We start from the raw sequence: 27933 nt of genomic DNA, 5'->3' as shown, positions 1-27933 counted from the left end.
ACGTAATAATTACCACTAGGAACGTGCTCAGTGACTAGAAGAGGAACCAACTTGTCGTAAGCAAAATCAAATTGGAAAACATACCAATTGCTGTTAAGCCATCACAATGCTAAGTTAGGATGAATACCATTTTCTAAGAGAGAGAACACACATGAGTTCAATACATTAGGCTAGATCCATTGGCGGAGCGCCGGAGCCTCATGGAGGTCATACTGGGCACCGACCCAGTCTTCTGAAAGTGCAAAAAAAAAAAAAAATGCATATGGCCCAAGCCCATCTTCCCATCCAGCCATGACTTGCGTATCCAATACTGGTAGTATACGTTTGTTTTCCTCTGCCTCTGCTCGAGCTTCCTCGACCCCTAAAATTCATTTTTCTATTTTTTTTTGCTTCTCCCATCCAATCTCTATGACCTATCTATGTAGCTCGCAATCCTTCTTCTTCTAGTTAAAAATAGGCCAAACCGAATGAAGCTGTATTTGGAATTTCAGATCGTGGTCGCCTGGCCATAGCCCATGGCGCCGCCCGCCGCCGTGGACTAATGGACTGCCAGCAAGCAAGGTATACAAAAAATTAAGTGGTGATTTTTAATCCCCTTGCCATGTAGTTGATCTGAATCTAAAAGATCACCTTACTTTGTTGGATTCAATCCTTAGTTGGATTGCACATACCCACCATGACTGGGGTTTCTGTTTTGGGTACACACATTGACTCACTTTGGTTTAAGTCTTGAAGATGAAGCCATGGAAAAATTTTATAAAAGAAAAGGAGATGGTGCATTTGCAACTATCGAAGGTTCTTCTGCTCCTGAATCTGAAGGTGAACCATTGGCATTGGTGTAGTTGAACGACCGAGACAAAATGAAGAACAACGACCGGCCAAACCGATCAAACTTGAAGGCATGCTTGCAAGAATCGCATGTGATTTTTTTTGGCGTTGCATGCAACTGACCCTCCCTTTATTTTACGCCAGTGGCTAGATCACCGTACGCCCTTACTTCCTTAGGAGGGCCACAAAGCAGATTTTACTCTAAGGGAGTGTGACTTATTCTTGTAGAAATATTTTGATCCTTATTTATTTATATATATGTGCGTTCATGATCCTTTTTTTTTTTTCTATATTATGCATGTGCTCGGTGACTAGGACATGAGAAAAAACCTTGTCAACCAAACAGCACAAGCAAAACCAAATTGGAAAACATTCTAATTGCCACTAGCTAGGCACGTGCTCAATGACTGGATGAAGAAAAAAGCTTGCCAAAACTGGAGAACGTGTCAAATACCGTTAAGCCATCACAATGCGATGCAAGTAGGATGAATGAATGCCACTTTTTTCTAGGAGAAAAACGAAAGGGTGCTAGCGCACATTGCATTCAACACATAGCGGTACAGTAGATCATTCCACGCCTTAGGAGGACCACGAAGCCGATTTTGTTGTAAGCAAGTGTGAGTTATTCTTTTACAGAATCCGTGCGCAACTTGCAGGAGGATAAACCATATCCGGGGCTCCATTTCCACCCCAAATCTGCACATCTTCGTTGTACTAGCGCACAACAGTGCCTCCGTGAGCCTGGTCCACCACGTAGACGAGCCGCCGGAGCCCATGGCGTCAGGCTGTTGGACCCGCGGCGGAAACAGAACGTGGGTGCACGACCTTCCATCTCCGTTCGTCTTCTTCTTCCAGAGCACGGCATACCACGTCAGCGCCGCGCCGCGTCCACGCTGGGCGCGCGAGCATATATATATATAACTGAAAAAAGAGATGGAGAGATAGGATATTTTTCTCCCGGTGGTGGCTGCAGGAAAATACAGAAACAGGACCCGAAATATCCAGGAAGCCTGGCTGCGAGGCTTCCCATCCCCTGAAGCCTCCTCGTCCAAGGCCACGCCGCCGAGTCACGCCTCCTTCCCAGTCCACAACTGCTTCGCTCTCCTCCCCCAATCCCTTCCTCCTCCCAGCTCGCCTCTCGCTTCGCCGGCCGGGGGATGGAGATCGACGCGGCGGTGCGGGCCAGCAGCGACGGCCGCCTGCGCGCCAAGTACGACAACGCCGTCTACGTCGTCCAGCGAGCCTTCGCGCTCTACCCGTACGCCCCCACCCCCCACATTTACTCTCCACCTGGAATTCATTCGATTAGCACTAGTAGCGTTTTATTACTTCCCTGGCCAGTCCATCCACCGGGAACCGGGGAATCTGGGATACCAGTGTTTGCCGCGCGATTGGCTTTGGCTCGTTCCGGCGATCGCGAGTGGCGGCGAGGCCGCTGGGGGCTCTGTTGACCGATCGGGCGGAGAGATGGGGGCGGGCGGGTAGCTGGACTGCTGGAGTACGCATCGGCGGGGGGATAGGTTCGTGCCCGGTTCTCCGCAGTACGATTGAGTTGGGGGCAGACTGGCTAGATCTTAAGCTGCTTGGCTCTGCGCCTGTTTTCCTCCAATGCTCTATCTGTCCCCGCGTGCACCTGTATTTCCACCTGAAGCAAACGCAGTTATTATGCCTAATGTGGTGGTGGTGGTTGCGTCAGCGAGTAATGGGTTCCATCTCTGCTTATTCATTGGACAATATGCTGTGATTTTCAGTTTGGGGATAACTGGACCATTTTGATTAGCTGGCAGAATAGCATAGTCGTTGCCTTAACTAATTGTTGCTGGATTCGTCCATCATAAACTCCTTTTGCCTCTCCCCTAAGAGGATTAGACCCATGGCTTCAACCTGTTCCCCAAACAACGGACAGTAGGTAGATTGCTCTAGTTACCAACATTTCGGTCAGGGCGCGGGTTGTTGTTCACATGGCAGAATAGCATAGTCGCTGTCTTAAGTAATTGTTGCTGGATTCATTGATCTTAAACTCTTTTGTCGCTCCCCTTAGACCAGTGGTCCCAACCTGTTCCTCAAACAATAGAGAGCAGGTAGATTGCTCTAGTTAACGACATTTCAGTCAGGGCGCGGTTTGTTTTTCATATGACAATTCAAATCAAAGGACTAAAGTATTTAGAGATTTTGGATAACTCCAGCTATTACTCAACTTGTTTACAGTAAAGGGCCTGACCAAACAAGTAAATACTGTATGGATTCAGTATGTTCAAACCACTTGTAAAGCCTGTTCTCAAAATGTATATTGACAGTCTGAAGATTATGTCTTCTCCTTGCGCTCTTTCAAAAAGGTTTTGCGTGTGGCTGTGTGTGTGCATGTTTGGCTGTAAATCTGTGGGTTGAGTGCCAAAACTCGGTATGTATATCAGATACAATTCCAGTCCAAGTTCCTCATTTCGCCAGAAATTTCATTTTTGCAGGTTTGAGGAAATTGCCTTTAGCTTTAACGGTGGGAAGGATTCAACCGTAATATCTCATATTCTCCTTTTCTCATCATTTGTTGTATGTTGTACTGATAATTAACATCCATCTACAAGTTTGACAACATATATCTGTTATGTATCAATAGGTACTCCTGCATTTAATTCGGGCTGGTTACTATCTTCACAAAACAAGTCACGCTGAAGAAGCCCATATCGATACTTTTCAAAACTGTCCGCTGCGTACCATCTATTTCGAGACACCGTGTGCATTTCCCGAAATCAACTCATTCACTTATGAAACAGTCTCAACGTAAGGACACACTAAGATCTGTTCCATTTTTTTGGGGGGCTATTCTTGAGAAGTTAAATGAATGATCTCCATCATGTTTTTTGTGTATACTAGGTATGGTTTGCCATTGGAAACTATCGGGTTGGATTTCAAGTCTGGTCTGGAAGGCCTATTGAAAAAGAAGCCCACTAAAGCCATTTTCATTGGCACTAGAATTGGCGATCCAAATGCGGTAAATCTGTTGTTACATTGTTCAGTTATTCTTCAAGTCTTCATAGACCTATTATGTGCAGTACTTACGCCCATGTCGGCTCACAATTCTTCACACCTATTGCTATCTCCCACACCTATTAGTGATTCAGTTTGGAATTATAGGTTGGTCAAGAACAATTCTCTCCTAGTTCGCCTGGCTGGCCTCCTTTTATGAGGGTGAATCCTATCTTGGACTGGTCATACAGGTTTTTTTCTTCATCATGGAAATAATCAAGCTTGCATCCTGTAGACTGCTAATCCAAATGTAAGGAGCATTGTTTTTATGTGACAGGGATGTTTGGTCTTTCCTCTTGACCTGTAAGGTCAAATACTGCAGCCTTTATGATGAGGGGTGGGTTCTTTTACATTTTCACACTTTCGAATGTATATTTGCTCTTATGTCTTGTCATGTGTAGCCTCTAGGCCAAAAATGCAGTTTTTCATGCTGTTGGTCTAACAAAATCTCTAAGAATGAAGTATTTCCTCTACCTTTCGATGAGCAATTTTGTTAATTTTAAAGCTGGACTTTAGATCATTTTTGTAAGGCCACCCTAAATTTTAAGCTGCTGAAAAGTACTCTGATCTCTAGTACGAACATCCTAATTTGTATATGCTTTGTATACTTGCACTCATTGCAGGTATACATCCATTGGGAGCATATATGATACTGTTCCAAATGCACTTCTTTGTGATTCATCAAATGGGAAAAGCTTTAGACCAGCATATATGCTATCAGATGGAAGACTTGAAAGAGCTGGGAGAGCAAAGAAGACTAGTAGTAAAACAGAAACTAATTCTGTTGCAAGCAATGGCATAAGCAGCGCTGAGGGAGAACAAATCATCTCACGTTCGGCTTCAGTTATTGTAGTTGGTGATGAAATATTGTGAGTAATCTCTCATTCTTATATCTACAGATGCTGACTCTTGGATTTGCGTAGTTGTCCCTTGGTGAAAATAACACCCTTTTTTATTTTGATCATTGAAAAAAATTTAGAACCGTGGCATAGCCTGGATGGTAGGCACGGGCTGATGCGCACCTGCCCGCGTGGGTAAAAATTCGAGCCTCCGGGCTCGCAATACCAGTGCGTACTCATGAATTCTTCTATAAAACTAAGCCAGGGATTCTTCCCCTAGGTCTCTTTAATTTTTTTTTGTTGAAATTTACGTTAAATCCCTTTAAACGCATTTTCTTTTTTTGCCTTAGACTTTCGGATAAATGCTATATTGTATCGTTCTCTGCAGATCGCAGAGCAAATAAGATCAGCTATTTTCTTAGTTACACTTCTCCAGTCATTTGATGATTTTTGGATAAAGAAGACGGGTCTGGTGATTTTAGCTCATTTTTCTAACTGAAGAGAAATAAACACAAAGTGCAAGGAATCATCCTAAAATCTGAAATACATTTTGTTACCGGGTTTAGTTATTACTGTCATAGAAGTTAGTGTTTCTCTTGATTATCCTTTATTGATGAGCGGACTTGGACATTTTGTGGGAAACTCTGTTTGTTTCTCTACACCAAATTGATATTTATCCATTTTTGTGCTTCAGGTTTGGCACAGTTGAGGATAAATTTGGTACAGCCTTGTGCAAGAAGCTTCGTGAAATTGGGTGGCGAGTTTCTCATGTAGCGGTTGTTCGCAATGAAGTAAGTGATGTTTAATGTATTTGCATAGCCGTATGTCCTACAATTCTTGTATAATGACTCAAATGTCAGCAAATAGATAGCTCTGACTCTGCCATGTTTCATGTTATGTAAATTTAATGGACATAATTTTATGGCATTGCAGACTGATTCTGTTGCCGAGGAAATTGAAAGATGTAAATCTACTGATGATGCGGTTAGTGTCTGTGGGCTTTTCATTTTTGAACCTTTTCAAGTTTGGTGTAATGGAATTGATGATGTACAGGTATTTCTTGTTGGGGGACTTGGGCCTCTGCATTCAGATATTTCATTGGCTGGTGTTGCAAAAGCATTTGGAGTTCGTCTGGTGCGTCTATTAAAACCTTCTTGCTGCTAAATGCTTCTTATAGTATTCCTTAGTGTTTGTTTTTCATTTTGGGGTATAAACTCTCATTGCTTCTAGTTTCCTTGGATGCGTTTGCTGCATTTTTCTATTAGGTAACAAAGAAAATCTTGTGTTCTGATCTATAGGGTTGCGCTATGACTAGCACAAGGAAATCATGTTGTGAGAGCACTAATGGCATGTGAAAACTACATAGCCATGTGTTGTTGTCATACGGCATTTGCTGGTTAATGAGTTTCCCTTGATAAAATACCATTTCCTGGCATCAACTAATGTTTGCTTTTCATTTACATAGGCTCCTGATGAAGAATTTGAGGAGCATCTTAGTCAACTCATAGGGAACAGTTACATCGGTAATCGAAATGAGGTAATGTGGATTTAATAAGATTTTTTGATCTATGCATATACATGCTTATTCTGGGCAAAGTGCAAATTGCAAACTGCATTTCATAATTTAACTCATTTCCACTTCTCTTTAGATGGCTTTGTTGCCAGAAGGTATTACCGAATTATTACATCACAAAAGGCTGCCGTTACCACTGGTATGTTCTGTTCTTTTGGTGCATTTCTCTTAGATCAGTACTGAAACATTTGATCACTTTTGTGCCCTTCATAGAGATCTAGGTTCCTCAAGACTAGCATATGGCAATAATATAGGTGCATATCCATTTGATAGAAACAGCTGGTGCAAAATGTCACTTCCTTTTAGCCACAGGGTTTGATTTGGGCCCACATTTCAGTGAGAACAAGTTGAGAAAAAGGATATTCAAAAGGAAAATATTGAGGATACTGAGATTCAAACTCGTTGCTGAAAGGCAATTTTCTTGGGAAACACGGGCCACTTTTATCTTGAAATTTTGATCACGTTTTTTCCTGAAATAGTCTGGCCTGCAATTGGCATTGACTAAAAAAATTATAGTCATAGTTGCAAGGAGTGCTCAGATTACATTTTTTCTTAAATATGCTAGTATGTACTCCTATTTTGTCTTAAGATTGCCGCATAGATAATTTATTTGCTTTGCAGATAAAATGCAAGAATGTGATCATTCTTGCTGCAACTAATGTGGATGAACTGGATATGGAGTGGAATTGTCTTTTGGATACCCATGAGAGTGGTTTGGTGAGGGCGAAACCTTTTGTGTCAAAACATCTCAGCACCTCGCTCCCAGATGTATGTACCTTTATCATAGTTGAATTCATCTTCCATTTTTTTTTTCTTGTGAGAACTATAAATATCTCCTGGAAAACTACTATCGCCATTCATATATATATGACATCTTACAAAGCATGTATCAACCTCTCTATCTTCCACCCATAATATATATAGAGAATATTTAGATTGGTCAGGTGAACCTAGTGTATTTATGGTCTGAAACCAAGTTTCATATTTCATGTAGACCTATGTTCCTTGAGTTCTCAACATTAAAAGTGGAAATTTGCTTATTTCTTCAGTAATATAATTACTCTACAACAACAACAAAACCTTTTTCCCAAGCAAGTTGGGGTAGTCTAGATATGAAACCCAACAGAAATAAAAGGAAACCAAAGCAAGGAGAAATATAATTACTCTACCTCGACAATTTTTATGCTGACAATACGTTTATGTGTTCTGTTGAACATTTTATTATATTTCTTTGCCTTACGATGTGGTTGACTCTACAGATCCAGTGGCACCCTAGAGTGGTTACAGTAGGATAATTGCATTTTTGTTTTACTATTCAGTCTTCTTGTCATTTATCTAAATTGACTCCAATGCCTTGGACTTCAGTCTTCTTGCATTCTTTTATCTTACATGGGTTCGCTGGATGCTTATTCAGGTCAAAATTGCTCCGGTGGTTGAAAAACTATGCTTAGAGTTCTCTGATGTTTACATAGGTATGTTGCCCTGTAATATAAGGCTCTTGTTTATTTACCTTGTTAGTTAGCAAGGTAAATGTTCTCGTTATTGTTATGTTGTACCGGGAGTGGTGTTTTGCCACATGGGAGCATATCCTCCCTTTATTTTGAAATGCATGTTACACACATTTTGAAATTTTTAAAAATTGAAACGAAAAATTCACGCGTAAATCTTCACGTGCTACGTGCTCACAAAGTCGTTTCATGAAAAATCGACTTGTCATGTGGCGTGTGTAAAAAATACAAAAATTCAATGCTAAAAATAAGACTTTTCAGAAGATAAATTTTCTCTTTTTTACATAGATCATAAAAAATATTGGTTCCTCGCGAAACTTGAGAAACACACGTATATTGTGGAAATGTACATGTAAAAATTTTTGTCAAAATTTTTCGACGTTTCGAAATATAAATTTTTGGTAGAGGGAGCATACACACCCGGGAGCCGAATTGAATTTCCCTATTGTACCTTTGTATATGTGTTCTTCTCGGGTGTCATTTGATTATCGTTGATTGATGTTTTCGATGTACAGGAACTCATCGAATTTCTAGAACTGGGCCTTTGGTTGTGAATCTTCTTGGAAAGGTATAAGTACGAACTCTTCGCAGCAGACTCCTTTAGCTGCACAAAATAGCATACACGATACAGACTACTCCCTCTGTCCCGTAATATAAGACATTTCTTACAACCATTTATACTGACTATCATCACAAGATATCACTATCCGAAATGTCTTGTATTACAGGATGTAGTAGTTATTTAAACTTCTAAATGTGTGATGTTACTGAGGAACTTGGTACTCTGGTATGTGGGATCTTGTAAAACTTAATGACATAGTAGGCAATAATGAGAGTTATTGCATCTCTTGCAAACAAAAACAGTCTGTAATCACCAACCGATGTGCTAACAAGAAAACTGGTGATAGAATTAGGTATTGGCTGCTCTAGAATCTGGAATTGATGACATAGGACTGAACCTTTTTACTAATATGCTTCAGTGCTTGACTTCCTTGAGTAATTTCTCTTACAGGACCGTTTTTTCTGAATTTCAGGATAACCAGAGGGTAGAAGGGGCCGCGGAGAAGCTGGCACGTAGCTTTGATGGACAATTTTCCCAAGTCGACAGTTGCAAATAAACTCAAGAGTCCACACACTTCCATATTTCTTCCACATTATTTCTACTGGAAGTTCTCAAATTGTGCAGATCTAATGGTGCATTGTGGTGCTCAGATGCCCTCACCAGTGACTGGAATAAACCACTAAGCTACCACTCTGAAGCTCGAGATACTATTTAGGAAACATACAAATTTTGTATTACCCGTTTAGAACTGAATGAACAAGTGAAATGCTGAGGGCTTCAGCTAGTAACAAATTAACAACGGTAGCTTTGTATGGTCTATTTTGACTGGGCTAAGAGCTCTCAATTGTTTCATGGAAAATCAATTGAAGTTGATTATAGAATAACTTTGTTATTGATTCAGGTGTCTGCAATGCTTGATTTGTTCTTTTGGGTGGAGAGTAATGCTTGATTTGTTGGTAGTACTCGTAGTATTATTGTTTTGTTTCTCTCGATTTCTGACCCTGTAGTTACTTGTTCTATCCTGTATCAGTGACAGCCTATAGAAAAGGCAGCATAGTCCCCCCTCCAACTAATGAAATTTCCAAAATAAAATAAACACTAGAATTGCAGGCTCAATCTAGGTGAAAATAACGAGGGGTTAAATACCTACACATGAGCAAAAGCGCACTATGACTGTATTGTGGATGATTGGGAATAATTATCAACAAAAATAATTCTGCTGTAGCAAACTCGCATGTATGAGCAGTACGACTTTTGTTCTTTGGTTTCAAGCTGATGAAAATGTTAAAATAATTTGCATTGTTTTTATTTCGGTGTTTTTTTACTTCTTGATGATTGATATAAAAACAAGGACACATATAAAACCTAGAAGTGCCACACCCGTTAAGTTGAGTGTTGTCCATGCACTGCTTCCAAATCCCCCGGTTGTGAGCATGATCACCGAAGAGGTTCCTTCCTCACAACGGTGGGTTGAAGTGGGAGGGTCCACATGGTGCATGAGAAGGAGTAGACCACGAGAGTATGGTTCATGGACTCCTTTGTTTGGTCCCACTCGAGCGGTGAGCCAAACAGTGGCGGACGCACAAAAATACCCTAGGGTGGGTACACACCTCTAATTTCTATTTTTTACATCTCATATGTGATAAAAATTTGCTCAAATGATTAAATATAAAATGTTTTCTAAAAATTCAGGATGGCCCATGGCCCACCCACCCACCCTTCTGCCGTAGGCCCATGGAGCCAAATGAAGGGCCTCAACCTAGCTAGGGGAGCTAAACACTTCTAGTTTATCTTCTCGTAGGCGGATGGTACCATCCTCTGAAAGTAAACGTTACACCATCCATGTGTAATGGCCATCAAACATCCAACACCAAAGCACGACATTTGGTGAATTCATGAGCGGCACACCAAAATTGTCTCCCATCCTAGCAAACAGGATTTGCGTTTTAGAAGAGATCATCACAAAAAAAATCTTTGGAGAAGTTTTCGCCAATATTAATTCGGCTAGTTTGTTGTATATCGCGGTAAACATCAATTCCACATGTGGGGATTGCTAGTGGATTGAACAAGAGCACGTGCAATGCTGCAAGTACTTGGAGATATAAGGTGCTTAGCAAAGTAGACCTTTTTGGCATCTAAAATTAATTAACATCCGGACTGGTCTTATAGCTAGGTGCTCAATTATGCGTAAATGTCTGAGAGATGCTTATGCATTTAATTAGTGTATTTACTCTCGAGATCTTGCATTCATGACTTCTTACCTAATTTTGGAATGAAATAAGGTATATGTCAAGTCACATCTTCGCAGATGATTTTATAAGAACATCCCTATCTTGTATCCAAACTATATATATTCCTCCTAGCTATAAATGCATCCCATAGTTTGATTATAATTGTGAAATATGTCTCTTAATGTCCTGAGCTATGTTCTGCTAATAACATATCAAATTGGAGCGGAGAAAGGCCCTTAGACAAAGGCGGTGACACACGTTGACCCGTTTTAGTCTGGACCGTCAGCTCGTGGATGACCCGCTTGTGTGCAGATGACCAGACATTTGCGATGTCTCGATATGGCGACACCCTAGTGGCATATCCCGTGGTGATGGTCTCCTTGCTATAGCGATGTTCAAGTGTTTATGTTGTCCTCCTTTTTATTTTCTTTTCTAATAGAACAAACTTATACATCCTGACCAATGTTAACCCACAAGGATAGACAAAAGTTATCTTGTAACGCTCTTTTGAAGCAATATATTTAGGTAGGGATTCTCCTCGCGAATGTTTCAAAAAAGTTTGGCGTGACTACTCAGTACTCACCCATCCTTGTTCCTGGACAATTTATTGAGCACATCCTGACTTTAGGTAGTCAAACTAAATCTTTATTACCACTTCTTTTGTGAAAATATTACGTCTTAAAATGCTACACATGGTGTGTTTAACAAAAAAAAATTGCTACACATAGTACAGACCAGTTCAAAAGAAGAGACAAAGTCCACATATTATAGCCGTTGCCCCCGTTGCAGGCTGCACAAGACCTTGTTAATAAGCACGAAACTCAAGGGCCTATGTGAAACAATCGCAGCCAAGCCGAAGACGAAAACGCAAATTTCGAAAAACCTCCTCCGAAACCGAAAGCCCCGGTCAGACTAGCCGAGCGGCGGCCATCTCAAATCCAAATCCCGCTCTCCCCTCCGCTCCCCATTTCGTCCTCTTCCCCGCCGCAGATCGCAAGCCCTAGACCTCGCCGGCGACCAGGGGAGGAGCCCCTCCCCCCTCCCCGCTCACCCTCCAGGAGCCGCCGCCGCTGCTGCTCCGCCATGAACAACTTCCACGTCTACGAGGCCATCGGCCGAGGCAAGCACTCGGTAAACCCTCCGCGCCCCACCTCCTCCGCTTCGTCCCCGGCTTCGGATCCGGCCGGCCCGGGCTCGAACGCGCGAGATTTCTGATTGTTTCGCTGTTTTTTTTCTCTGGGTGGGGAAGACGGTGTACAAGGGGCGGAAGAAGAAGACCATCGAGTATTTCGCCGTGAAGAGCGTCGACAAGTCGCAGCGCTCCAAGGTCCTCAACGAGGTGAGCGCCAGTCCCCTCCCCGCTGCTACTGTGGAACCCTTTTTACCTCCGCGTCGATTTTGGGGGATTTTTTTTTTTTTGGAATCGAAGCTCTGTGCGGTGTTTTGCATAGGTTGAGGAGCGGCTGTTTGGTTTGGGAACCGGCATCCACGTGCTTGTATGTTGTGATTCCCGTCATTTATATATGATAAAATCATCTGCTGCTTTGGGTTTAGGCTGTTTAGATGCCCGGGTGTGTGATTAGTTGTTGCTTGCTGGAGCATTTCTCATTTCTGGTTAGTGTTTTGCTTCAGAAAGGATGCAGTATGAAGGGGCATTACCGCACGCTAGATGTAACCGTGGCAAACATAATGATAAGATTGCTGTGCTAAATTCTGCGCTATTTTTCTCCTGCCACAAAGCATCATGCGGCCTTATTTTTTAGCTGGAAAAAGGGTGAAGTTCTTAATAATTTTGCTTAGGGTTTGTTTCTCATACCAAAATATGGAAAAGACGGTCATAGGAAGACAAGTGACAACTTGCACTCACTTATGAATGTTGTTTGAATTGCATACTACTGACAAATGCCGTTATTCGGTTGGGAATGTACTTGTTGTCATCTTCCCTTCTGTGGACCTGTTTTGCTTTTGTGAGCAACTTCTTAGGTCAATAAGGTAGATAACATGTTACCAAATAGAGAATCACCTCCAAGCTTGGCAAGCATTCTTGGATATCATTTAATAAGTTTGAGCAATGCTTATATCCGGTAAGTCATTTATCTATGGGTTGTTCCGTCGTGCCAATGATTCTTTTGAACTTGCCTCTGCAGGTTCGGATGCTTCATTCTCTAGATCATGCAAATGTCCTGAAGTTTTACTCTTGGTAAGTTTCTAGGGGTTCATTTGGGCTTATTGCTTTGGCTTGGCTAACTTTACAGTGCAATAATGACAAGTACTTTGCTAGCCTTGTTGAGGTTATTCTTGATGTTCACTTAACTCTTGATCGCACACCATAATCATGTTATACTTCTCTCTCCCAGGTACGAAACATCAGCACATTTTTGGCTAGTGTTGGAATACTGCGTTGGTGGTGACCTCAAGGGCTTGCTTGAGCAGGTATCTTACTTATCCTTTGTTATTTACTGTATGCATTTCTCTATTTTCAAGAAGCGAATGCAAACTTCCAAAGCATTCCCATACTTCTGTAACTGGTTTGTCCAGCACATATGCCAGATAAGTGAGAAATGTTTGCACCTAAAGTTATAGGAGTGTGGACATATGGTATTGTGATGTGTTTTAGTTAGAATTACAAGAAAATAAACTCACTGTTTTCATTAGCTTAGCTTTAAGGTAAATTCAACATGAAACTTTACATGTCAGCTTGCTCTTCAAAGACCCTCCTACTGTAATTGCAAGTGTGTCATGGTTCCACTTAAGCCACCTGGGTTCGAGTCTCCCCACCCACTTCAAATGCAAGGAGAGATCTTCTCCGTTAGTCACATTTTTTTTTACTGCTGCTATGGTAACTCTACCTGATAAGTTGCAGTTGTGAATGCTATTAAAACAATTTTTGAGGAAATTATGTGTCATTGCATTAACGTATTATCAGTTTGGGCCGGCTGTTTTTATGATCTTAGTTCTAACCTTTCCCTTCTAACATATTACAGTTTTAATACTTTGTGTTCATATGTTAGCCTCACTTGTGCTTCACCGGAAAAATAATCAGGCAATTAGCTGCTACAATATGGGACAATGGAGTGCTGCCCTCCTTTGACTCTCATAAAGATGATTGGCATGAGTGCTAAACACCCAATGCACTCTGCAGAGTCTTTAACTCTTAAGAAATGCTTGATTTACGTGTTATCCTGAATTCCTGATAATGCTAGTACTATATTTTTTTGTACTAGTGTACTGTATTGGTGCAGCGCAAAGCTTTTGCAAGCCTGATTCCTGGTACTTCAGTACTTGCGTATCACCCTAGACAACATGAGTTGATAAGTGTGACCAACATAATTCTTTTTGGTGCTTTTTATGTTTCTGAAACCCGTTGTACAAGTAGATACTATATGTAACATTGGTGAAGGCAAATGCTACCCCATTTTTGATATGTTTTTGTTTATGTATTCTGTCGCATGTCTCATCCTATGCATTTTCCCGCAGGATAAGAAGCTGCCTGAAAGTGCTATGCATGACCTGGCTTATGATCTTGTCAAAGCCCTCCTGTAAAGTTTCTTTGGCAGCCTCGTTTCATTATATCTGTTGTGTTATGAGTGGACTTTGATTTACTGAAAACATGTTGGTTGTTAGGTTCTTGCATTCACAAGGAATTATATATTGTGATCTGAAGCCATCAAACATTTTACTTGATGAGTTTGGATGCATGAAGGTAAGAACTTGACAGCAAATGAATTAATACAGTGACGCCAAAGAAGTACACAATAGGTTTGAACTAACAGTAATCCCCCCCTTATTGTTCTAGCTGTGTGATTTTGGATTAGCAAGACGTTTAAAGGACATAGAGAAGACCAATCCTGGAGATGTGAGCCCCCATTTCCTTTTCTTCATGCACTCTGTTTCGTCTGTTTCATCTTCATTTAACAATGTTCCCTGGTTTGAATACCTGGTTTTCAGGTGCCACAACCCATGAGGGGGACACCATGTTATATGGCTCCTGAGTTGTTCCAAGAGGGAGGGGTCCATTCATATGCTTCTGATTTCTGGGCTCTCGGTTGTGTGCTATACGAATGCTATGCAGGAAGACCTCCTTTCGTGGGTCGTGAATTTACCCAGTTAGTTAAGTCCATACTTTCAGAGCCTACACCACCTTTGCCTGATAACCCGTCAAGGTCCTTCCAGAATCTGATCAACTGCTTACTTATGAAAGACCCAGCTGAGAGACTACAATGGTCTGAACTGTGTGAGCACAACTTTTGGAGGAGCAGTATGCCAATGATTCCTGTGCCTCCTCAACCTGCCTTTGATAACATGGTTGGACTTCCCGCTACACCATATTTAGCTGAGAGAAATGGGGAGAAATCCTCCAGACAGCTGACGCCAACCAAGACTCGTGAACACCTGCGGAAGAAAGATGAAAATTCCGCTAAGGTTTTCACGACCCCTGTTAAAAATGTGCTAAGTGGCAAGAAAAATAATGCAAAACCTTCCAAGGCTGATGGTCTGAAGGGTGTCAATGTCCTAAGAATGTCTCGCATAGCTAAGAAAAATTTGCAAAGGGAGAAGGACAAGGAGAACTACAGGCGCCCTCCCACAGAAACAAATGAAAATGAGACTGAAGTTAAGATCGAAAATAATGACATGGAGCTTGATTTTGGTGAAAATCCAGAAGGGGATGCACCTGATGATAATGATGGATCAGATAATGCTGGATCAACAGCAGATGAAAAACATGCGACTCAGGACACTGACGGTAATGAAGATAATTGCATGATAAATCAGGTGGATATGCTCACAGATGAGTGTTCTGTTAAGGCTGATACCATGTTGAAGACTGAGCAGAACTGTTCAGAGAATCTTGATGTGGTGGCCACTCCACCTAGTTTCTGTATGAGGAAAGCACGTCCAAAGATTCCTTGCGGTGCTGCAACGGGTTCTGAGCCATCTAACATCTTTGAAGCATTTTGGCATCCAACAGATCTCGCAGTTAAACCAGTTATGCCTAGTAAGAAAGGAGATAAAGCTACAGAAGCTATCCCTGTGCTTCCTTTTGAAGCTCTTCCTGCCGCTGATTATATTAAGTTACCACGGGAACAGATGAATGCATTCAATAGTCAGATAATTCAGAGTTTAAGTGGAAGTTTTCAGGTTTCAGAGAAACAGAATATCATCAGATACTTGGAGTTGTTAAGCATGAACTCTGATGCTGCAAATATAATAACTAATGGCCCAATTATGTCATTGCTTATAAAAATGCTTCGACTGTCAAAAACTTCAGTCCTGCGTGTCCAGGTTGCTTCACTTATGGGATTGTTGATACGCTACTCCACTATCCTTGACGCAGAGCTAGCCAGTTCAGGAATTGTTAATGCCTTATCAGATGGCTTGAGGGACCGGCATGATAAGCTTAGGAGATTCTGTATGGCAACACTTGGAGAATTACTGTTCTACATATCAACTCAGACTGATCAAGATAACAAAGAAAGCAATGCTCAAGAATCTCCTATGAAAGACAACAAATCTGCTGCATCATGGCAGGTTAGAAACTCCAAATGAACACATACCTCGAATTACCTTATATCGTGTCATGTAGTTAAAAGATAAGTTGCTGTGATAAGACACTGGGAATTGGTACTGATTCTTTTATGAAGCATATTTTCATTGCCCACCATAATATTCTGAAGTAGAAATTTCTTGGGAGTTGAAAGTATAATTGCAAAAATTCACTGCCCACATACATAAATATGCCTAGATGGTAGATAGATACTTCATGTTCCAATACATGCTCTTTTCTTTGTTCATGTGCCACAGTACAATTTTAGTATGATGTGTGCATTGAGCTTTTGCAGTTGTCACAAATACTGAAAAGAGCATGTATTGGAACATACTACCTCCGTCCCAAGGAATAAGGCGCACGCGTATTCCAAGACGAAGTTTGACCATAAAAATTGAGCAACACAATCTTGATTATATTATATGTAATTAGTATCGTTGGATTCGTATTGAAAACCACTTTCTAATGATGCTAATTTCATACAAACAATCTTTATATATTTGAAGTAATTTTTGGTCAAACAAAAAACACGTAAAACGAGGGCGCCTTATTCCTTGAATCGGAGGTAGTATAAGATATAAATATCTTAGGTCAGTAGGATTTTCTTCAGCAGTTATCCTTGGTTCGTCTTTATAGTTGTATGTCGTCATGTAGACTAGATATAACGCATACGAGTGACCCCTTTCCTTTGATTTGCAGCTAGAGTTCAAACTACTATTTTCCCATGATTTAACTTGGCAAATTGTGCAGGTTCCTAGTGCTGTAATAGCACTGGTGTCATCTATCTTGCGTAAAGGTGAAGATGATCTAGCCCAGCTCTATGCTTTACGAACAATTGATAATATATGTAGCCAAGGGACAGATTGGACATCAAGGTTTGCTTCCCAAGATGTAATTGGCCATCTTTGCTACATCTATAAAGCAACTGGGAAACAGGAGAATACAAGGCTTATTGCAGTATCTTGTTTGAGCCGCTTAGCTCGCTTCAGTTCATCATGTACTCATTTAATATTGGAGAAGCTAACGTTTAAGGATATTGCATGCACACTCATTAAGGGCAGTCCACGTGAGCAACAGATCAGTCTGAATCTTCTGAACTCGGCATTAGTGAACAGTAATATCATACCAAATATGAACCGCTATATTCTGTCATTAACGGAGGAGAAACAATTGGTCCCTGGACTAATTTCCCTGGTCGAACAGGGGACCGATGTTCTGCGAGGGAAAACCCTTTTATTTATTGCTCTTCTTTGCAAGAACAGTCGAAGATGGCTTCCACATTTCTTTTGCAATGCGAAGCTACTATCAGCAGTTGATAGATTGGGAAAGGAGAAGGATGGTTTCATTCATCAATGTACAGAAGCATTTGTTCAGTTAGTTGCTTCGTCGGTCCCAGGAATTCTTGACACGGTGTCCAGTGATATACAGCAGGTCATGGGTGGGAAACGTCATGGACCCATTACTGCTTTAACTGGACGTGCGCATCCAAAGAGCACAATTCATTTGTTTCCTGTTATCCTTCATCTTCTTGGTAGTGTATCCTTCAGTCACAGAGTCGTGACAAGTCATGTATTGCTCCAATTGGCAAATCTTATGAAGATTTTGGAGACACCATTTCAGGTATGGCCTGTAAACTATCTGGATCAACCTGATGAGAAAATTGGATACATCCTATGTTCCAAATTAATTGAAGTTCTAGCTTTATCCAAGTCAAACTTTTTTAATAACTTCAGTTACTTCAATTATATTGCACTGCAATGGATAAAATAAGCTTATCCCACTGTTGATGCTATCTTGTCGGAGTAGTCTTTAAATTATAGAATATATTTGGCTATTTGCTGTTACTTGTCCGTTATGATCATTTGTGTACATCTTATTGTACTTCCAGGCTCGGGATGAGTTCCAAATGACATTGCTGCGAGTTCTTGAGGCAGCTACGGAGGAGCCTTCTGTTATACTTAAGGAACACAGAATATTCACAAGTCGATTCCTGCCAAGCCTATCCATCTTATACAAGGGCAACAAAGACTGTGATGCCAGATTCCTGTGTTTGAAGATACTGTCCGATGTGATGATTGTGATCTTCAGTGATTCATCGTTGACTGCAGAGGAACAAACCATAGCTGACCTGAAAACAATCTCTCATAAATATTTTCTCCCAATGTATCCTTCATTTGCAGAGGATGAAGATCCAATACCTATGTATGCACAGAAACTTCTAGTAATGCTGATGGAACATGATTGTGTTAAGGTCTCAGATATCCTGAATGAAGCAACAGTCTCCCAGTGCTTTGAATTTTTGCTTGGAGATCTTTCAAATGCAAACGTAAGCAATGTCAAGCTTTGTTATGCTTTGGCGTCTGCTCCTGACATGGACTCCAGTATTCTTTCGCAGCTTCAAGTTGTCAGAAGAATAGGGAATCTACTGGAGTTTGTGACTGCCAAAGATATGGATGATTTTCTGGAACCAACCTTGGAACTCTGCCGATCTTTCATCATCCGTGGCACTGGCAGCAACAGAAGTATTGCACTTACCAACGAACCTGCCCTCCTTGTTGACAGCGCCTTCAGCATGAGCATTGCTGTTGATCAGCAATCTTGCATCATGGATATTTGTGACCTTGGTGGCAGTATGGGCATATTCCTTGAGGTAGTCGCAAATTCAGATCCACAGATAAGCGATCTGGCCTCAGATTGCATGGTGCTGCTACTCAAGGCGGCACCTCGAGAGGCCACGATGGGCTTGCTGACCAATCTTCCTAAACTGAGCGCTCTTCTGGAGTCGTTGAAGCATGGTTCCTCCCTGCAGCTGACTCGCCTGCTATACGGACTAGCATTCTCCTGCAGGCAATATCTAGCTCAAGGAATGATCCTCTCTATATCAGTACCAGCTTTGATGCGAGTAGAAGTTCTTGTGTCAGTTTTCAAGAGCTCAGATGATAGCTGTCTTGCTAATGCCGCTTCATATCTGGCTGCCGAGCTGCAGCGTTTACCTCGCTGTGGTTGAGTTGACATGTGATCAAGGAGCCAGTCAGTTGGCTGCCACCACACAAGTAATCTTGATATAAGGAGGGCCTTGCCTTGGTATTTCGGGCACCAAGTGGTATGAGCAGCGCCAATGGCCTCACATTGGGTATGGTGCTAACCTCAAAATTGCTCCCTGTTACTATGCTATGTAATTGTTTATCTGCGACGATGTAGGGCTGCTGTATATGGTACTTTTTGGCCAAACCTGTATTTTCCTTGCCAAATTTGGTTGGCATGTAAGTTTTCAGTTTAATGTAATTCTCCAGTAGCACATCATAATCATGTATACATCGGTACTGCCTTCTTTTTGTTACCATGCAACAGGTGGAAATTCCATTTTTAAGATATCATGCCTGTACAAATTTGCATATGCCTGCAAATCACAGGTAGCAAGGTGAGGCACGGATTTCGTTTTCCATGTTTGATCATTGTTTTACTTTTAAGTCGCATTGTAGTGGATCATGGCAATCCAATTTGGCTAATTAACTAGTTTTACCAAGGCTAATTAATCATGTATGTCATTGTTTACTTTACGTAGCTGGTTATATAAAACGGTGGTAAACTGAGCTTTGGTCTGTGTGTGGTGGTGGTTGAGCTCCTAGAGCAGCAGCCGACGACGACTCTGACCATGTCATTCTGATCGAGCGTTTTCCATCTGATGTGGATGCATTTTTGTTCTGGACTGTTATTTTCACGAACTGTCAGTTTGAGAACGATCTCTAGTCCGCTTAGATTTCTGGAAAAGTGGATGCAACTTGCTAAGTAACCTCTGAACCCTTTCTCCTGAGCCTGACGAGGGCTCTTTTTTTTCTAGGGTAAAGAGACGACGACGACTTAGCAAGTCATTATCCTCTACGAGATAAATTTCTTCTTGGCAACTGACAAGTGGAAGTGTTTCTTCCATTTTTTTTTTCCATACATGTCATTACTGTGAATTTACTTGAACATACCCTCCATCCGATCTTTCTTCTGCCCATGGTATTTTGCAAAATACAACACGCAAAGTACACTGCATTATTAAGAACGAAGCTGACGAATTCAGCAAAAAAGGCAAGATTAAACAATGACACGCTTAAATGTAAATGAATGGACGAGAGGATCTGGTACAGCAGTTGACCCAGACTGAGTGAGTCTTCTCCCGGTGTACATACTTCTTTTCCTTTTCTTTCAGAAATGTCTGCTCTACCACACGTCACGCTGTTTAGTTACGACATGGCCACCGCAGCAACACGCTTCCGATTCCATTGTTATTACCCACTGGAGCACTGGGATTAATTCGTTCAACGGGGAAAGGAAACCGTCAGTTCCGCACGCACCGGCTGCGGCATGGGGAAGAAGATGTGCCTGCTCTCGCTGGATGAGAACATCGCCATGGTGCTGCTGGTCGTCGCCGCCGCCGTGGTGGTGTTCATCATCGCCGCCGTGCAGCCGCCGCCACGCCGCCGCGCCGTCGCCTACTTCTACCGCTGACTCCATGTGCTCGAGAGCTCCTTGGCTTTTGCAGCTGCAGGTTTTTCTTATTGTTTTCTTTTGTTGAAGTTTGCAGTTGCAGGTAGCTGCGAGCTACTACCTAGCTCGTGAGTGGAAGTGCTGCCATGTTTTTTGTCCTGATTTGGTCGCCACAGTGCATGCACAGCATGCTTCGTCTCATTGTTTTGGTCGCGCTTGTTATAGTAATCCAGTATAGATATGCAATCTTCTTTAGAAACTAAGTCCTGTGTATCAGTGTAAGTAGCACGGATTTTCACCGGTTGTATAAATTGTATATTTGGAGTTAGCGGTGGTTCTGAGTTCAGTCTTGTTTTGGGATATGAAATGTGTAACAATATAATTTTATGAAGTTTTGGTTTTTGCTAATTTAGCATGTCTCGAGTCCAAATCAACTTTGCCACAGCTTGATCTGAATGGCGGTTGTGGGAGGACAAAAACAGGTGAAACATTGTCTGCAATTGGATCTACTTCCTCCGTCTCATGAAACTTGTCTAAGATTTATAAAAAACTTGTATCTAGATGCTATTTAGTATTAAGATACATTCGAAATTTTAAAATCTCAGACAATTTTCCATGAAACAATGGGAGTACTTCTGAAACTTCTGTGCATGCACCATCGCGATTGGGTGCATGAGACCGTGAAGAAAGGGACAGCTCATTTCCCCCTCCGCCAGCTCTCAAGAGTCTACAGTTCCTGGTCGTCCCTCTCCTTCAGCCGGGCCGATCTGAAGCCACTCCGCCGGATTAGCCGGCCGGAGGCGGTGGAAGAGAAGCGCCGGAGTAGTCTAGGGTAGGTTAGTTTTCTTGTTCTTGGCGCTATGCCAGTGTTTGGGCGTATGTCCCGTAGCGGAGGTGGCGCCACGGATCTCCGCCGGATCCATGGCTTAGGCGTTCTGCTGCTGCTGTTCTGCCTCCTCTGGATGGAGGGGATCAGGAGAGGAGGGCGATCCACCTTCTTCAATAAGGTAGCGGCGGCGGATCTCGGTGGCCTGTGCAAGTTCCAAGTTCTTCCTCCTCTTCTGGCCGGCCATGGCGGCGAGGGGAAGAGAGGACGAAGCTTGGCGATGCGTTCTCTTCATCTCCTGGACGGCCGGGGTGGCGAGGGGGAGCCTGGAGGCGATGCATCTCTTTTTGTGAAGGCTGCAAGATCCAGGTTTGTGGATGGCTCCAACCTTGGGGGATTTCTTCTTCCTCCCTCTTCTCTGGCTCACCATGGTGGTGAGAAGGAAGTGAAAGAAGATGAAGGAGCTCTGGATGGGTGCTATCTGATGCCTGCGAGGTGCTATATCGACAAGCTGCAACAAGTAGCTGGCAATCATGCCGCTGCTATCCTTGGCCGCGAGGGCGGCGCCCCTTCAACCTCCGATGTGGAGGCCCTGATCCAGCTCTGCCTCGGGTGCTCCAAATTGGCTCTCTGCGAAGTGATTTGTTCCCCGCAGGGAGGTGATGGACCGCGGCAGCAAGCTCTCGCCGGAAAAGGGCTCCGGAGCAGCTGGCTCTGGTTCTTCGGCGGCAACGCCTGGAGGACGCCGGCGATGTGTGGCAGAGGCTCTGAGGGACCTGATTGCTTTTTCTATTTTTGTCCCAGGGTGTGCTGTGTAATTCTAGAGGGCCCTTCTTCAAATTATTGGTTTCTCAGGGCGAGAGATGCTAGGGGTCCTCTTTGCAAATTGTACCTGCCACGTTTGGATGAATGAAATTCTGGGGCCTTCTAGGCCCTGTCGTTGTGCAAAAAAAAAAAAAAAAAAAAAAAAAAAAAAAAGAGACCGTGAAGAAAGCTCCCTTGTGTAACAAGTGCACTGCGGAAGTGCAGGTTAGGGTTTTTTGAGTTTCAGTCCCAAGCAGTCTCGGAGCAACTTTACCCAGGGTTTCCAAACTGCTCCGATGAGAGCAATACTACGCAAGTAATTAGATTTTCTCTGTTTCGGGTCTGCCGAAGTCAGACTATGTAAAACTCTCTTGTAATTAAACTCTACTTTACAAATGCATTGGCAGCGGCGGTACCACTGTCTTCTCCATGAAAAGAGCAGAAATTATTCCATTTAATGCAAGTTGTGAAGACGCTGGCAGACAGAGATGAATAGCATGCCCTGATATTTAACATGAAGTTATACAAAATTTATGTGCTGCAAGACATTACCATTTCATGCACATGTATCAAAACTTCTGGCTGCATCCAGAACCATTGATCTGAAAAATTTGCTGTATCCATCTATTACGGGGGTTATTACATTTACAGTCCCCTAAATTATCTACACACAAAAATAAACCCACGTACCAATGCAGCAAAAAAATAAAATCTGGATGTAACAGGCTCCACTGGTGAAATCTTGCCAGCGCTCACTCTGGTGGTGCAGTTCTATGCACCTCGCTGCGCATTATTCCTCCTCTTCTAAAAACACTTCCTTCAAAATCGCTGGCACGACAAAAACCTGAAGCGGAGCTAACTACCCGAGGATCTTGTCAGTTACACGCATTTCGCTGGCCTTCTCGTGGCGTCTCCAAGCCTCGGCCCAGACATTCGCGTCTGCAAGTGCACGCTCTCTGTCAACGCCGTTTGGAACAACCCTTCCTCGTGATGCGCGATGTGAGCTGCTCCAGCAGTGTTCTCTTGCTTCTGGAACCAAGTCATTTGTATTCGCATGAGTCGATGTTTGAGCCCCATGTCGACTAGGCAAGGCAACGTCTTGGTTGACCTGATTGTCCTGCACCCTTGGTGATGAAGGGCCAACAAGGTGACTACGAGCAGAAGCATCGTGCCTATCGTATGTTTGTGAGGACAGATAAGAGAGGGCAGAAGCAACTTCCCTAATGAGAGGGCGATTTCTTGCTTTCTCCTGCAAACACATCGCTGCAATAGCCAAGGCCTGGTACAAGCCCCTCTTTGGGAAGCGGCCACGCAACAAAGGATCAGCCATCTTTGGAAATTTCCTTTGGTCTTTGAACAACGGACGAGCCTGCAAATGGATTTGTAGAAGATTCAGTTCAACATTAGCATACTTATACTTCAATATGTCAGATCAAATATAAGAAGTGAAGTACACTCCCAATTTATGAGGATGCATATATTTTAGTAGAAGTATTTCTTAGCTTCTAAGGGGCCTACTTACATAAATTATATTCGAGTAAAACTATTTCTTTAGCTGATAAAGAGCCTCCTACATAAATACATTAAATGATGTATCATGTTTGAAAACAAAGAAAACCCTAGAGAACTTAAACGAGGTGATTACTCTCCAGGCATTAATATGTGTAAAACTAAGAGGGTAATTAGCAAGAAACTAATACTGGTTCCAGAAAAAGACCTCACACCTGACACATAATAGTCGAACATATTTTCAGTGTCAAACACAAGCGCCAGGTTTAATCACCCCATAGCCCTTTTTTATCCTTTTCTTTAACCAAAAAAGGGGCATAATCAAAATATTGTCAAGGTTCACAGCCTTTCTGTACTTCTGTAACCATGACCATATCATCGTTGCTTTTTATAGTTTATAAACATGCGCATTGTATCCATGTTTTGTTTTTTACTGTTAAAAAGTATGATTATTGGCCCATTTAGCTGCATCTGAGAATAAAAAACCTACCCATGAGACCAAGTCTTGTTCCTCACGAGGCCGATTGCTGTCAAGCGCTCTTCGTCCTGTAATTAGCTCGAGGAACACCACACCAAAACTATAGATGTCCGACTTAACCGTTAGCTGTCCAGTCGAGGCATACTCAGGAGCACAATAACCATAAGTCCCCATGACACGGGTTGTCACATGAGTCTTATCACCTACAGGACCAAGTTTAGCAAGTCCAAAGTCGGACAACTTTGCATGATACCCTTCACCAAGAAGAATGTTCGATGGCTTAATATCTCTGTAAATAACTGGTGGATTTGCCTTATCATGCAGGTATTCTAAACCAGCTGCCGCACCAGCAGCTATCTTCATCCGTGTCATCCAATCTAGAGGTTCTTGATTGGGCTGTAGATCTGTTTAAAGCATGAGCATTAATTAATTTCCTAATGGAGGTGCCCAGTAATAGTACATGGGTAACTCTAATAGAGATGTCATTTAGAAAATGGTTAATCACACAAGTAAAAACCGAGATGGAACAGAATTCAAGGTTGGTGGCATGTGGTGTAATAATACTACAAAGGAAGAGTAGATAAATAAAATCACTTGCTTAGAAATTTTATTCAATGAATTGAGTATGATAAGAAAAACTAGTCATAGTTGAGATAATATGTACATCCAAACATAGCCAAGTAATTTTTGCCATTGTGACTAACTAGTCCATTGTTGAGATATTATCCCATCAATGGATTATTGGATAGCTCATCCAAGCATCCCATTCTAATTTTAGCGATCAGATGTAGCAACCATAAGAGATACTGATCTGATTTAATTCAGTTCTACCGAATAAATAAGTTGGTGCAAAAAATATTTCCCCTTTACAAAAACGCATAAGAAATAGATGCTTGATTAAACAGCTGAAAAACCAAATTGGTGGGGTTCTATTTACTTTTCACCCTAACCCATATATGACAGGAACTGATAGTTAAACTTGTAAAGCTTTTCAGAAGTTAGAACAACTTTTCGCCATGTTCATGTACTTCGAATCAAAATGTGATCATACTGAAGAAAAGATCCTACAATCTGCGTACGCTCTTGTTGTTAAAGATTAATAACATTTTTTTTCTGATTTCATCTAATAAGTCTTCAAAGTTGCTAGTAAGCTTGACTGTAGGTATTATACATTTTCCAACATACTAACCGTGCAGATGGTCTTCTAGCGACCCCAATGGCATATATTCATACACGAGCAACCGTTGATCGCCATCAACACAGTACCCTATCAAATTGACAAGGTTACGGTGATGCAGGAGATTGAGCATGAGAACCTCCACAAGGAATTCTCTGTTACCCTGAAGCCCATCGAGATCAAGTTGTTTGACTGCAACAACCTGCCATGCAGCAAATGTTGGAATAGTGTTACACATATTACAAAAATCATTGGTAATATTATTATATACTTCCTACACTTCCAATAACTGACATCCAATGAGAATTATATGACTGTAGGCTATGTTACATGGTACGGGGATACGGATACGGGGATACGAATACGGTGATACGGTGAAACGGCATTTTCTGAAAATAGACTTACGGGGATACCGCAAGTATATGCATAATTTCATTAGAAATCAGAACCAGTAACCAAAATATTATAGAGGATGAGAAAATTAATGTTAATGAAATGGCCTAGTTTTTTTCCATTCATGGTGATCTGAAGGAGTAGCTGGCTTTTCTAATCCCAACTGGTTGTATGCACAACAGCATGAGGCCTTGATGTGGACTGTGGCTCGACCGGTACATGCAACAGGTCCGGCACGTATCCCACACGTTTTTTGGTGTATCCCCGTCTTGGTGCAGTATCCTGCACCGATACGGCACTTATGGGACGTATCCCTGCAACATAGACTGTAGGTAAGAAGTATATTACATAACTAGCAAATACAGACCTGTCCATCGTTCAGATATGCTTTATAGACACAACCAAATCCCCCTCGGCCCAAATGAAAATCCAGGCTGAAGTTTTTGGTGGCATCAACAAGCTCACGCAAACTGAAGATCGTTGCTTCATTATGCGCGTCATTTCTTTGAATTTCTTCGCTTTGCCTGGATTCAGCCCTCAGTGGGACACTTTCTGATGACTCTGAAAAATCCACTGTTAATGAGAAATTTAAAAGAAAGATACACATGCACATTTAACGGTGTAATGATTTTGAAAAGGAAAATGAGGCTGGGAAAAGAGAAAACAAGAATAGTATCATATGATTATTGTTTACAGTTATTCCCATGCCTTTTCAGTTTTCTTGTCATACTCTTTGTTCGTTCTGTTACTATTCTTTTTCTTCATGATTTTGGTAACCATTTTACTAATCATGTTTCATTATCTGTTTCCTTGATAGTAGAACTCTGCACGCTACTCCTGAACACACTTCTAGTTGTTTAATTCTATCTCGCAAACAAAGTTCTAACTGCTAGAGGAATTGCAATTCTACAAGAAAGTAAAGTTGTACTTGTCACTGAAAACCTCTGAAGGTTGACCAAAACACATCTGGTTTCGTGAGCATGAAATCTGTTTACCATCCAGCTCTGAACCACCCCTGTTAGGATTATGAGCTAAACAGATTCGACTGTTTTTTTTCCTTACGCAAGAACAAGATGCTGATCAACCAACACAAAGAAACGAACAATTCTAGCCTGACTTAGGTAAGCACGGAGCGGTTAAATCATCACCTGAGGCGAGTCGATGGTCGATTCTGCTGGACTCCTCCTCGTCATCCTGCTCCTTGGCCACCTCCTCGTCCTCCTCAGGGCACCGGAACAGGCACGAGAAGAGGCCCATCTCATAATCCGGCCTCAACGACTTCAAGAAGCGGACTGAAATCAAGAAGACGGAATCACAAATCCCCAACCTCTAGCCGCCCCAGAGGGGACTATAGGTGGCGGGGAGAGCAAAGATTGCCTCGGCAGCCAGGAAAATTGGTCAATTGTTTTTCTTTTGGGAATCGATCAATTGTTGTTTTTTCGGACCCGTCGAGAAACGGACAGAGGAAGAAGAAGAAGAAAAAAAGAGAGAATGGATAGATGGATAGGAGCACGCGGCCAAAAGTCTTCCTCCCACAAACGAAACGAATATAAAACTGAAGCCGAGAAACAGATCAGTTGGGCCAGTGTCGATGGCTGATGGGGATGTCGGGATGCTACTAGTAATTCCCTAGTTAATTTAATTAATCCATACTTTATTACTCAGTTAAGGCGTTTAATTTAGTACGTATGGAAGTTGCATTCGCGTGCTCGAGAAACTAATTGTGTCCCCTAGTCCCTTAACCTCTCATCATGGGTAGTAAAGTGGTGTTATATTTTCATTGTATCTATTCATTTGTAGAGTTTTAAGTACTATGTGCTATGGAGGCAATTTACACAAAAATAATCCTTTTATTAAAGAAAAACACAGACTGACCTTCCGGCGAAACTATTTCACCCATCTAACCGTTTTGTGTGACGCCCCTCTCATCGGTGCCACACCTCACTGGGTGGCGCCCATGCGGGCGACGCCACTCACCCGTCCGACGTGGCGCGGTCGACGCTGATGTGTACTCGAGTCTGACGTGGCAGGATGTGTGGTGTCGCTCCCATCGGCGCCACACATTGAAAGTGTGGCGCCGATGCCAAGGGCGCAACACATCCACTTATGTTTTCCCAAAACATATTGTAAGACAATTCCCCAGGGACTTAGCCGTTTTGG

General features: G+C 42.2%; 3 protein-coding genes across 4 annotated transcripts; 2 read left to right on the top strand and 1 right to left on the bottom strand.

Moving 5' to 3' along the window:
- The first annotated feature begins 1799 nt into the window (after positions 1 to 1799).
- LOC127342337 (uncharacterized) lies at positions 1800 to 9226 on the top strand. The gene is made up of 16 exons (XM_051368272.1): positions 1800 to 2086; positions 3294 to 3339; positions 3443 to 3606; positions 3700 to 3817; positions 3961 to 4043; positions 4130 to 4189; positions 4476 to 4721; positions 5386 to 5482; positions 5625 to 5675; positions 5745 to 5825; positions 6157 to 6228; positions 6341 to 6403; positions 6886 to 7032; positions 7679 to 7736; positions 8288 to 8340; positions 8807 to 9226. Exons 1-16 carry the CDS (start codon positions 1986 to 1988, stop codon positions 8888 to 8890), a joined length of 1524 nt encoding a protein of 507 aa, XP_051224232.1. The 5' UTR covers positions 1800 to 1985; the 3' UTR covers positions 8891 to 9226.
- Positions 9227 to 11416: 2190 nt separating this feature from the next.
- On the top strand, positions 11417 to 19484 carry LOC127342335 (serine/threonine-protein kinase RUNKEL). Its single transcript, XM_051368269.2, has 10 exons — positions 11417 to 11696; positions 11815 to 11904; positions 12713 to 12765; positions 12923 to 12998; positions 14043 to 14104; positions 14190 to 14268; positions 14362 to 14421; positions 14514 to 16094; positions 16861 to 17730; positions 17999 to 19484. The coding sequence occupies exons 1-10, from the start codon at positions 11649 to 11651 to the stop codon at positions 19115 to 19117; spliced, it is 4038 nt and encodes a 1345-aa protein (XP_051224229.1). The 5' UTR covers positions 11417 to 11648; the 3' UTR covers positions 19118 to 19484.
- A 3299-nt stretch (positions 19485 to 22783) lies between these two features.
- LOC127342336 (probable serine/threonine-protein kinase PBL7) lies at positions 22784 to 27316 on the bottom strand. 2 transcript variants are annotated; one of them, XM_051368271.2, is made up of 5 exons: positions 26922 to 27316; positions 26141 to 26325; positions 25393 to 25582; positions 24216 to 24607; positions 22784 to 23585 (listed from the first exon to the last, which is right to left on the bottom strand). In XM_051368271.2, the coding sequence occupies exons 1-5, from the start codon at positions 27028 to 27030 to the stop codon at positions 23076 to 23078; spliced, it is 1386 nt and encodes a 461-aa protein (XP_051224231.1). In that variant the 5' UTR covers positions 27031 to 27316; the 3' UTR covers positions 22784 to 23075. The 2 variants fall into 2 exon arrangements, with proteins under 2 accessions (XP_051224231.1, XP_051224230.1); XM_051368270.2 differs by having other exon boundaries at positions 26141 to 26334; positions 26922 to 27314.
- Between the last annotated feature and the right edge of the window lie 617 nt (positions 27317 to 27933).

This window comes from Lolium perenne, chromosome 3, assembly GCF_019359855.2.
Source record: "Lolium perenne isolate Kyuss_39 chromosome 3, Kyuss_2.0, whole genome shotgun sequence".
Taxonomy (NCBI): domain Eukaryota; kingdom Viridiplantae; phylum Streptophyta; class Magnoliopsida; order Poales; family Poaceae; genus Lolium; species Lolium perenne.
The sequence above is the reverse complement of the archived record's forward strand: the minus strand, read 5'-3'. Positions and strand labels throughout refer to the sequence as shown.

Bases quoted from the DNA above. Each gene is read 5' to 3' on its own strand.
- LOC127342337 (XM_051368272.1), top strand. From the start codon at position 1,986: ATGGAGATCGACGCGGCGGTGCGGGCCAGCAGCGACGGCCGCCTGCGC. The intron at 5,483-5,624 runs GTAAGTGATGTT...ATGGCATTGCAG, and splicing joins TAGCGGTTGTTCGCAATGAA to ACTGATTCTGTTGCCGAGGA. The intron at 7,033-7,678 runs GTATGTACCTTT...ATGCTTATTCAG, and splicing joins TCAGCACCTCGCTCCCAGAT to GTCAAAATTGCTCCGGTGGT.
- LOC127342336 (XM_051368270.2), bottom strand. From the start codon at position 27,030: ATGGGCCTCTTCTCGTGCCTGTTCCGGTGCCCTGAGGAGGACGAGGAG. The intron at 24,608-25,392 runs GTTAGTATGTTG...TGCTTTAAACAG, and splicing joins GCTAGAAGACCATCTGCACG to ATCTACAGCCCAATCAAGAA. The intron at 23,586-24,215 runs GTAGGTTTTTTA...ATCCATTTGCAG, and splicing joins AACAAGACTTGGTCTCATGG to GCTCGTCCGTTGTTCAAAGA.
- LOC127342335 (XM_051368269.2), top strand. From the start codon at position 11,649: ATGAACAACTTCCACGTCTACGAGGCCATCGGCCGAGGCAAGCACTCG. The intron at 14,105-14,189 runs GTAAAGTTTCTT...GTTGGTTGTTAG, and splicing joins GATCTTGTCAAAGCCCTCCT to GTTCTTGCATTCACAAGGAA. The intron at 16,095-16,860 runs GTTAGAAACTCC...CAAATTGTGCAG, and splicing joins AATCTGCTGCATCATGGCAG to GTTCCTAGTGCTGTAATAGC.